The 12,016-nt window shown below is 41.6% G+C and overlaps 1 protein-coding gene across 5 annotated transcripts in view; it reads left to right on the top strand.

The window, feature by feature from the left end:
- The window catches only part of myt1lb (myelin transcription factor 1-like, b), a 93,103-nt gene that overhangs the window by 33,831 nt on the left and 47,256 nt on the right, over window positions 1-12,016 (top strand). For all 5 annotated transcript variants that reach the window (XM_047327289.1, XM_047327290.1, XM_035611195.2 and 2 more), the window contains exon 4: window positions 1,835-1,868. In XM_047327289.1, the coding sequence (XP_047183245.1) occupies window positions 1,835-1,868 (34 nt within the window). The remainder of the gene's footprint in view (window positions 1-1,834; window positions 1,869-12,016) is intronic.

Raw genomic sequence — 12,016 nt, 5'->3', positions numbered from 1 at the left:
ACTTCTTCACATAAAACTCCAACAAACCTTGAAGAGGCTCACGTGCTGTTACTCTCAGTCAGCGGCCCTGTCCTCTCTCACAGGTTTAAAGAATCAAAAAAGAGGTGCCCGTCAGAGGACTTCTCTTGATGCATATTTCATCACCTCTAACTAAAGTTTTTAACATCTTTGACGAAACAAGAAAAAAAAAAGGTGGTGACCATTGTTCCTACATGATGTGGATCAAGCACCTCGTCTGTCATGCAGTGAAGGCCACGACCACAAGGCCCTCGGCCAAAATTTGTGTTTGGAGGACCGGCTCTAAGATCGTCTTTATGGCCGTGTCCTAAATCACTCCATCTCTCACTCATTCACTTCTTCCTCAGCGTGAGATGCTCGGAAGTGTACGCTGTGCACTTCTTTGTGAAGAGTTGAGTGCGCGAGGCGGTGCATACATTTCATGCTTATAATTCAAACCGTCAAATAGAATGGCTGACAGTCAATATAGCGCAAGTATAGGTCATGAGGAGTGATTTCAAAAACTGTGTCTGCGTCTCTGTTCGCTCGCTCTCTGTCGTTTAGACACAATGCAATTTTTGGTAGTTACCATGTTGAGAAAAATGAGCAATCACCAGTTACTCGGCTCAGCCCAAAGTTTGTATTGGATTTTGTTTGTTTTGAGGCCTAATAATTTGTGCAGTCAAAACATTAAATCTTTATTGTGTTTTCCTTCTGTGTGTGCTCTTTGTCAGATTTTGGCTTAATCTTACTGATTGTGTCTGTGTCTACTTACTGTATCAACATGTTACATAAACAGGCCACTGATATTTGAATGAAATAAATCTTTGTCCTTCAAAACGGAAAAAATTCACCAAAATGCCAAAACAGCATAAGAACATATTGTAGAAACAAAGCACTGAATAAAAAAACACTGAAATGTGAAACACAATAGACTCAAGTGACATAATAATTGATTTGAAATGTGAAAACTACAGATCTTTCTTTCATTATCCAAACAGATTTTTACAAACATTTAGTTTAATTGTTAACCTCATAACTGCCTTTTTTAATTCCAAATACTAAATGGACTGTATTTATATAGCACTTTTCTAGTCATATAGACCACTCAAAGCACTTTACAGGAAAGTCACATTCACCTATTCACACACATTCATACAGCACTGCTATTTACCACGCATTTTTCTGTCACATTCATACTCATTCATGCACTGTCGGAAGAGCCGTCAGAGGCAAGTTAGGGTTAAGTGTCTTGCCCAAGGACACAACGGCATGTGTACTGGCGAGAGGTGGGATCAAACCGCCAACCTTCGGGTTGGTGGACAAACGGCTCTACGTCCTGAGCCACAGCCGCCCCTACTAATACTAGTAATACTAATACTCCACCAATGTACTAATGATGTCCTTACATTTAATTTTAAATTCATATTATCAAAATGGTGCATCTTCAACTGACCTTTAATAATCGCATATTGCCAATAACTTAACAGAATAAAAGCGGTATGCATTAGCCCTCCTGTATGCACCCACTGAATAAACTGTTTCCTAAAAGCTGTAAAGAAATATATATTCCATGACGTATTTATGATCTTTTAGAATGATGATCATGCGGAGGACATATTTTCAAAAGGGAATTATGTGATTTACGGTTGAGTTCTTCACACAAATGCAACAATTTTAGTGAGTTTGAAGTATTACACTGGTCATTTATTTCATGGTAAACCTACGTACATAATAGTCAGGTTAATTTTTATGTGTTTTACAAAGAGCCCGTGGATTTAGCACGCTCAAGTCTGTCCCATTTCATAATCATTCTCTCTCTCTCTCTTTTTCCCAGTGCCTGTGGATCCAGCGTTAACAGAGCTTTTCAGGTCAGTGGGATTGAAAAACTGCACTGCAACACACACACACACACAAAATGCACAGACAGGCGTAGAATAGCCAGAGAGTCACAAATTGGCTTGTTGTTGTGTTAGTGGTGAGGTGGAGGCAGTCAAATGGAGCCTGGATCCACTGTCACCTTATTACCGACCACAGACATCCCTGCCTCTGCTGGACTGTTTGATAAAAACAGCTACACTAGCAGCTACTCACATATTGTGTGCTTTGCACTTCCTTTTCTTTCTCTTCCCCATGCTTAATAATAATTTTGTTTCTGTCTCGTGCACTTGATATTTAGCACGATAGCCAATTATCAGCTCATTAGCCATGCAGCACAACTCTTTCTCTCTTGCGACGCCCACAGCTTTAAAGTTCCTGTTGGGTGAATTGAGTGGGTGGAAGGTAGAACACAACTTTTTTTTTAAAATTTGAAGTTTCTTTGACACTGGAAAAGTTTCTTCTCGGTATGTTTTTTTTTACTTCCATTGTAAGTTTTTTTTTAAACCACAAATGTGCGAGAGAAACTTGAAGTGAACTTAAGTGCACGTTAATAGACGGCAGAGATTCTACAGTAATTAAATTGCTGTCAATTAGATAAAACTTGACAGCAGATCTGTATACACAATATGTGTCTTTACTCCAATCTTGTTACACAGTGTACAGTGAGTTTTGAGAAATATACTCATTCATTGCCGCTTCCCAGTTACTCATAACTCTTATGAGCGGTTGCCTCAAAAGTAGTTTGGCCGTCTTCACTAGCACTTGGCACTGGAGCGGATCAAACCAGGGAGTTCTCTCTTGTTACAGTTAGTTTTGTAGTTACCTGATTTTGAGAGGCTCGACTGACAAAATTAGGACCAAAATAATAGACAATATTCATTTTATTAATTATTTATTTATATTACTTATTTATCTGCCATTCAAATGCACCAGCCACTCTGAAGCATTGTCCTGCATGGTGCTCTTATGTTTTATATTGTAACAGCTTATTGACTTGTTACACAAGGTACCACACAGTCTCTTGGGACAATGAGGAGTGTGTAGCCCAAAGGATCTAACCAAAGTTCATTAATAATTGCAGCTCAGCCTGTTCCATTTGTGTCAGGGAAGTTAGCCGTGTACACAGAGGCTTGACTAAATGTCCTAAATGTTTTTTTCCCGACACATATATATTTTTTAACTTTCTTATTATTTTCATCGTCATTTGCAGTGTGTTGAGTATAATCTGATTGCGGATTGAAGGGTGGGTGTTTCAGTGTCCTCTACTCGCCTTTGCTAGTTGTTTCCACCCCAGTAATGTGTGAATTTCATTTTGTCCTTGGCTGTGTGTTATAGGGGGGTTGCAGTGACGATAAGGGTGCCTACCTAGATATCAATAAATAATATTCCACCCGGAAGATTACTGTGTTGCCGTTAGCTGATATTCATGGATAGTACAAGGTGTACTCTCCCACCTCTCTCTAGCCAATCCCTCGCCTGACCTCTGATTTCATTCATTCTCTCCTTTCGCCATTTTCCATCATTCCCACCTCCCTCTTCCACTTTTCCTCGCTCCTTCTCTCTTTCTCTCCCTCATCCTGCTGCTTCCTGCAGATAGTAATTAATCAGAGGATCGATGTGTAGCCTATCTTCAGGCCGGGGCGTCTATAATGTCGATAATGCTGCTCGATGGCCTCGGTCCCCAGAGAGCTGATAGTCTTCAGGACGAACACGCTTGACTTTGCATGGAGCAGCCGAGGCTGGGTCCGATAGGCTGCTGCTGCCATGCTTGTGTGTGCGTGAACATATGTGTTAATATGTTCCTACCCTTCTTGTACACATCCATGTAAATGTGCACTTGCATACAGAGCATGCAAGCATGCTCACAAACAAGACTGGGCTTAGAGTTGGGTGTATTGACGAGGGTCAGGTGAATGAGAGCAAATCACAGTGAGTGGGTTGAACTGAGGGAATGCAAACTAACTGCAGTGTTTTTACATGTATGCTGACAGGCTGTGACTAAGAGGAGATCAGGGTAAAGACAGGTGTGGGGTTGTGGTTGTAAAACTGGTGCTGGCCATCACAGATGTTCATCTGGTCCCACAAAACCACCAGAGGGTTTTAGCAAGAGTTACAGGCTCTGTTTCTACATCATAAGTGAATCAACTTTCTTTCAGTTGGTCTAAATTGTTTCAAACTGACTTTGCTGTTGACTAAACTAGCTAAGTTAGCTGGATCCTCAAATATACAAGTTTTCTAATGAATCACATGGCCCCAGCAGAATAATGTTAATATGGTTAAAGTGAGAACATAAATTACTGATAAGTCATTGAATCAACTGGAGCTATACATGCAAAAAAAACAGCGAATTTGAAGAACAAATCCAATTTCAATTTGGCTTAAAATAAATATATCCAGTTAAAAAAATGTGAGTGGTTTTGAGTTGTGCAATTATGATTATTTTCAAGAGGTTGTGTTACTAAGACTTCAAAATATATTAAATGTACTTGTATCATAATGTTCAAATATTGATATCTATATTAGCAGTATCACTAGACCCTACAGTACATATTTTTGCGCTACACCACTTCATAAATATTATGTAAACCATTGAGTTGGATCTCAAGTCTCAACGATATTATGCCACTGAGGTCCCTGACTCTCTTTGCTTCAGGCACAGTGTTCAAGTGAACAGCTGTGTGGATGCACCCGAGATGCATTGAAGAAGCATTCAGAGCTGATTGCTCAGACCACTTCGGTAGGTGGACTGGGCAGCATATGGCCACGTTCTCTTAACTTTATGTACGCAAATGTGTCCTGTGCCACAATGAAAGAGCACCTACTCAACTGCCCTCCTCTGCAAAAGCAGATGTATACTCATTTTCAGACAAATACAAGTCATACAAATTGCGTGAGCTTTCTTTGTCCAATGACATCTGAAATTTCAGAAAGAGTTACACTATAGAAAAGTTTTGATTTCTTCTTCTTGGTCTTTTAATTTTCCCGCAGACTAGGTATGGGTCGTGAATTGCTGTCAATCATGCATTTGGTCTCTGCAATTGGAAAATGAAGTACAATGTACATGACATCCAGTGGTCCCATGCGGAGATGCATTGTAATGCCAGGTTGTCAACTGACGTACTTGAGATGGAAAAATTGATATAGTTGAATCAGGAAGACGGAGACCGTAGATGTCTTTAGTAGAAGTATTTATTACAGGAGCTCAATATTGAGGGGATTTAAAGTTCGTACAAAGATCAAAAACTGTCAGTGCATAATGTCCCAAAAACCCTCCCGTTCCCGGTCAGCGTGGTGTATTTAACTCTCAGAATCATGTCGTCATTAAACAGATAGAATGGCTCCCTATGAGAATGTTTAGGCACAGTCTCTTGGACAGGAGAGGAGAGAAATTCCACAACAGCACTGAGCCAGATCACCAAACATGTACAATATGTTGATGCCAGATATACGAACGGTAATCATAGACTTGCAGGATGACAACTGTGACTGAGGTCAATATGTAATGCAGAGTCTTCCAATAGACCGGTACACAGTGAGTGGAGAGAGGACATGGTTAACATTTAGGTTAATGTCCCGGTTCCATGACATGTCAGAAGAGGCACTTAAGAGAAGTTGCTTTGAGCATGTGTGTGAGCGTAATTGCAGGTGCCATAGGTGTGTATGCAATGGCAAGGTGAAAGGGGCCCCCTTGAAAGGGGGTCGACTCTGCGAGACAGAGAGCTCGCAGAGAGCTCACAGGACATCTCTATCTCTGTCATAGGGAAGGATAGTTTTGTGCCAGAGACACTGGGATAAAAAAATCGCCCCAAACACCCCATTTCTGGAAATAAACGGAATAGCCTGCAGTAATCCAATTTCAAAAGACAAAAAGAACCGCCTTACATAACTGGGACAGGACAGGCTTTTACTAATTATGGTGTTAGTGATTTTTAACAGAGAATTTAAGACTTGTGGAGGTATTTTTGTGTCGTTAGGTGTTGTGTAGTAAGTGCAGTTCTCACATCTCGTCTCACGTCATGAAGCAGCACTGAATGTATCATTATGCAAAGGTGATGGATGTCTGGCTTACAGGAGTAAGGTATTTGTTCACTTGAATGCATGAACCAGAAAGAAAAAAAATACACGGCATGTACAAGTTATCAATATGTATAGATTTTCAAGGTGGATGTCTCAGTGCCTAAGGCTTGCTTGCAGAGGTAAACTATTCACTCCCTTATTTGCATTCATCAAAAAAAAAAAAAAAAATCAAGGGAACCAAATCCAGACTTGCACGATTTCACCTTGAGCACATAGATTTCATTTTCCGTTTTGGTGTGCTTCAGCACTGAAGTGTTGAGAACAGTTAAGTTCGGTGGATAACTGCTAAAGCCCCTCATTTTTCCCCTGTCAGATTTCTGCTTCCATACAAAAGACACGAGGTCGTCCTCTGTCGCCGACTGGCTGAACGACAGAGGCGTACCAGTGCTGGCCTCGGCTGTAATTGCCGGTGTCAGACCTGAAACATGGCCGAACAAGAATTGATCAGGTTAATGAAACCTTTTAATTATTCAACATAATTGTGGAGTGTGATGAGCGTGTCGGTGAATCCCTGGCCTGGATTTCACCTTGCGTGAACATCCACACAGCATCCACACAACATCCACACAGCCGCTCTCTCCACCTCATTCTCTTTGTCTCACCCACACTTGCTTTCCCATGGTGCTCTCCCTCATCCTTATTACCCACCATTCTCTCCAGCGATGGAACGAGTGAGATCAGTCTGGGTAATAATTACTTGCCCTTGTCTCCTCGGGGTCGTTACTCCTCCACCTCAGCCTGTATGCCCACTGGCCCGAGCCCTGCAGCCATTCTGCACATCACTTCAGGGCTGACAGGCACTGGCATATTGATCTGAGATCTGGAGAGCACAAGAATGAAAAGAGTCTGTTCTTGCATACTCTGTCACAGACTCTTTGTCTAACGTCGCTCACGGACCCAGTCATTTGCCAACAGTGCACGTCAGATAATTAAAGACCACTAAAACAAACATGAGGATATCAGCTCATCAGCACGTCGGAGACTCCTTCCTATCACACTCTGTCTTCAGTCTCCCCTCTCTTCCTTCCTCTACTCTCTCTTGCCCTTCTTCCTCTCATCTCCTTCCTGCCCCCTTTTTTTAGTTCCCCTTTCTATCCTAAAACCCTATCCCTTCCTGGCTCCTTTCCTTCCTTCCTTCCTTCCTCTTTCTCTGTACCCCTCCCTTCTCTCTCGGCTGTCTCTGGCAGAGCTAATTCCCTCTTCAGATGGTGCAGCTCTCATTTGCATACTTATCAAAGTGTTTGGACTATCCGACAGAAGCTGTAGGAAGGTGGGGTCATTAATATGTTAATTACCACCCCCTCCCCACACCATCCATATCCTCTACCTCTCTCCGCTTCACATGCAGCCTTTGAATGTTTGAATACCCTCAGAAGCCCTGCAAATGCTGTAAGACTCTGTAGAAATCCACGCATGGCGGTTATGGTAGTGTTTCTGTGTGTGTGTGTGTATGTGTGTGTGAGAATATGTGTGTTTGTGTGTGTTTCTTCACACTGTAAGATACCTGTAATTACATATCTGTTACAGCCATGACATGATCTGGTTGCACAACTGACCATTCACTTAACTCAGAATAGATATTGTTCAGTCATGGCCTTAACAGCTGTACCTAATGCACAACAGGTCTGTCAAGATTCATATGTGGTGCAAGCTATTTTATCTCGACTTTGCAAGACCGCAAAATAACGTGACCAAACAAATGTGAGGAATGGATTAAACATAAAACACTGCACTGATGCAAGCTTCAAACTTTAGCATGCCTGGCTAACTGGCATACTACCTGGAGGTACATTGCATGTCTTGCATGTCAGTAGCAGGTTATGTTAAAAAAAAATCCATTCACCACGAGTGCACCCACTGTGTAGCATTTCCCCGCTTCGTGGACGCACCCTTTCACTATCACATAACTGAGTCTACTTCCACACTAATACATTTGAGCATCTTTGAATTTTCGAACCCGCTAAAATCGAGACTTTTGGATACACTGTTGATCACATTTTTTAAGTTTGTAAACACCTCGGTTGCATTTTAGTCTCCCACGTTCACTTCCTGATTGGCTCTTATCAGTCACAGTGTATCCTTCCCTGATTCACCACGTTCCTATCACATGACCCCTTTTCCAGATGAATGACATAAGCCTGGACTACCAGCAGTTTATACAACATGGACAACCAAACGGAGCTAAAACACTTGTCTGGGAGCTGGTGGTTTAAAATGAAAACATATCAGTGTGGATGTAGCAACACTTTCCTGGTCTTTTTTTGCAGTTTACAATTCAGTAACCCCTGTCCCCAATCCTTGAGATTGTGTTTCATTTGCCAAACATTAGGGTTTTTTCCGATTCCAGTACTAAATCAAAATTTTTTAAACTGTACCTGTGCCTAAACAGTGCCGAAACTGATACTTTTTATAGGTATTTATAGGAAGATTTATAGGAACTACAGCTCTATACAGCAACACAAGAGTACAGCTTTTAATTTATTTCCATGTCTTGATGTCAAGATCATCAACTTGTGGTCGCAAATTCAAGAGCTCTTTAACAAGAGACATTCAGCCAGTGACACTGTTTTCAGACCCAGGTATTTGCGCAAATGTCAGCTTAGTTAGCTCACCAGCTACAACTGATAAAGCCGCTGCCATTATCACTGTATACATCTGTTGAACCATGCAAGGATCAAAAATTTGCATCAGTGTTGCAAATACTTTCGCAGTGAAAGGCATAGTCTTGAAGGCATAGTTCCAGGAGCCATATTTACATACTGAACTATATATAAATTAAGTCTAATCTTAACCTGGAACACAGCAAAGTTAATGGAGAACCTCTCCATTCATAGTCTAAGGCTTAAACTGTAAAGCAGGCTGCCCCCTTGTCATTTAATGTTACATGAAGACAATAACTGTACTGGGCAAAGGCTGAAGGGTCAATAGTTAAGTCACTCAGCTGAAGGAGAGGGACATCTCAATAATTCTGACTTATCTGCTAATGAACAAAGGTTAATGGGTCAGTCATGTGTTGGCTGTTATAACAAGGCTTGGTTGGCATGTGAATTGCAGATTCATCAGCGTTGATACAGGTGACCGACTTAGGGCTTACAGCAAGCAACTGTAACTGACATTTATTGAAAATGGCACGACCTAAGAAAATTTTGATGCAAGGTATCTTGGGAATTGGTGATTTGGATCAAGCCTGTTTTGTGGTCCGCTGTTAATGTTTGGGTGGTGTGAGGCGACTGTAGGGGAATGCCAAAATCCACAGAATTCTAACATTCATCCAGTAATATGCCGCCAGTCAGAGGTAAGAGGTTCATGGATTGAAAGAGAAACATGAGGATAAAACATTTTTCTGTTGAACAGAAAGGTAACCAGGGACTTAAATGTTTTCTTAAGTGGGTTTCAATTATTTAGCCAGGAGAGTGGAGGCAGAGCAGCGGTTACAACATTGCGAAGTTTTGATTCTGGCTTTTCGAGGACTTTAATAAATAGGAATTATTTACCCAGCTGAATAGTCTTACATGAAGTAGACTGTATGTCACTGCTACCAGTACAGCAAGGGTTGGCTTTCTGTGTTAGTGTTATGCGTGGTGGCTGATTGAAGGTTGAATGGACTGCAGTTTATTATTACATATCCATTGGAGGTAAATAGTATGATTTTTACAGCAGGAAACCACCAACACTTGCTTTTTACCCCCTATTTTTGGATAGTTTTCCTTTTTCCATACTTCCATGTGTGGTAAGGCCAGTTTTACTCCTGTGCAGTTGCCTGACGTGCAACTCCCTACGTAACAACTGTGATTGGTCAACTTGTCCATGTGTCTCATGGCACAAAATCTCACCCCCCTCCGGCCTCAGTCCATCTAATGATCGCACACATTGTCTTTCTGGACATCCTCTCTCTTAACTCCCTTGCAGGAATTTCACTAAAAATAACTGTTGTTCAACATTTATTATCTTCAACTCCAACATAATCCACTCAGGCTAAATCCAAATTTCTATGTATAGTTGTAAAATGCATCTCTGGTGCTACGTTAACGCCTACCGTCCACACTACTCGTTAGTGTCTAGTTTCATGCGACTAGTTTTCATGCGCCTAAAACCAAGAAGTTTGAAATGTTACTGTCCCCGTTTTAGTTTGTATAGTCCCAGGGGTTGCTAGAATGGCAAAATGGGAGATATTTGGAAACGATGACATCGTCACCTGCACTAACTTTCTGATCGGTTCTTTTCAGTCACGACTTGTGTACCAGTGGTGAGGGCAAAAGTTTGATAACACTTACTGTCAGTAACAGATCACTCTCGTTTTCAGTCCAAGAATAGAAAAACCTCCTCTTACTTTCCACCATCGTTTTCATTATTTTAATTTTCTGTAACTAAGCAACCAACTGCAGAGTAGACAATCTGCTTCAGGTTTACACCGTGTACACTGGCCCAGTGTATGTGAATGGTCACGTGATATGCGTTTTCAGGTGTGTTGTTATGGACGGAGATTACCTTTGATACAGGGCTAATATGTTTGTCTGGACAGGGATTGTATAAGTTATAAATTCTGTTTTAAAATGAAATCGTTGTAGTATGGATAGCCTTGGCCTCACCATTGTTTGAGGTATACAAACACAGTAGGATAAAAACCCCATGAACAACTGGCTACATCCATACTAATATTTTTTTGTGTTTTAAAACTAAGAAGATCTCAATTCAGACAAGTGTTTTAGCCCAGTATTAGAAGTAATCTCCTTCCATACATAGTTGAATAAGAAAGTGCCATGAACGAGGAAAAAAATTGGTGCAAAGTAAGAGCAGATATTTATTTTCTTGGATGACGAGGTCAAAACAGTGTTTTGCCTTCCTGCTGGTAGTTGACTGGGAACTGATCAGAACCAATCAGGAAGCAAATGCGGGTTGACTGCGTCATTGTTTCCCAAGGTCTCCATTTTTTGCCCATCCATACTGTGACGCATTCTGGAGTTTTCAGACTACAACGGGTGTGAGCAGCAATTGGTGGTGTAAATGCAGAGCTACACAGAAACAGTAGCGTACAAGTATAAATGCTCACAATGGCGTAGGCTCTGCGTCAATCCTACTCAGAAGTATGAATCAGGTTTTAGTTTGGACAGATCAGAGGTAGGGCAGGTTAAGGCAGTGTGAAAGAGAAGAGATGGGTTTGTAAAAGAGGGATGTATGGAAAAAATTCCACAAAAAACAGGGTGGAGAATGAAAACAGAAGTCAAGTTAAAGAGTGAAGGTGAGATGAGGAGAGTCCTCATCTTGTTCTTTTCAATAATATAGGCTTCGCAAATCCACGTAGTCTTGCCTCTAAAAACATATTTCTCTCTGTGCTAAACTGAAAGGGCGTTCAATTCAACCCACACAGGGCAGACTTAATAATTATTCTCACTTTGATCGCAATTTCCTGGCTGGGGGGAAATGATTGACATATTGTATCCATGGTGTCAGGGGGCCAGCCACACCCCTCCTGAGTGAGGCAGAAATTAGAGAACAGCAGGAGCTAAATTACACCTTAGCAGAGACCTCTGGAAAAGGGCATGGAGGGAAGCATGATGAATGAGAGAAGGATCAGAACAGAAAGGTAGAGGGTGAGTCGCGTGGGAGCATGGAGATGATTGGAGGAGTAGCTCTGAAATACATTTTGTAGCCACACACAAGCACACAAGCGCACAGACGCTGGAAGACAGACAGAAAGATGCACACACACACACACACTGAGGTAATGGGTCTGCAGTACTATCGGAGTGCAAAGGGAGAGACACTTAAATGCCATCTCTACAGTTGGGATGCTATTCACTGCACCACACACACACACACACACACACACACACACACACACCTCCCCTGTCTGTACTATGTAATGCTCTCAAAGCACTCAGCCTGATATGAGAGCAGAAAGCAACCAGCAGAGTGGCACAATGAGTCTCAGGGTATCAACAGTGGTGGAGCTCATAAAAACAGAAGAAAGGGGCAAGAAGACTAAGGTACAGATCATTTGTTCTGTACACATTGTAGAGCAAAACAAAAAACAAAAAACTGAATAGACAACATCCCCTGT

This window comes from Scophthalmus maximus, chromosome 15, assembly GCF_022379125.1.
Source record: "Scophthalmus maximus strain ysfricsl-2021 chromosome 15, ASM2237912v1, whole genome shotgun sequence".
NCBI classification, from domain to species: Eukaryota; Metazoa; Chordata; class Actinopteri; order Pleuronectiformes; family Scophthalmidae; genus Scophthalmus; species Scophthalmus maximus.
The sequence above is the reverse complement of the archived record's forward strand: the minus strand, read 5'-3'. Positions and strand labels throughout refer to the sequence as shown.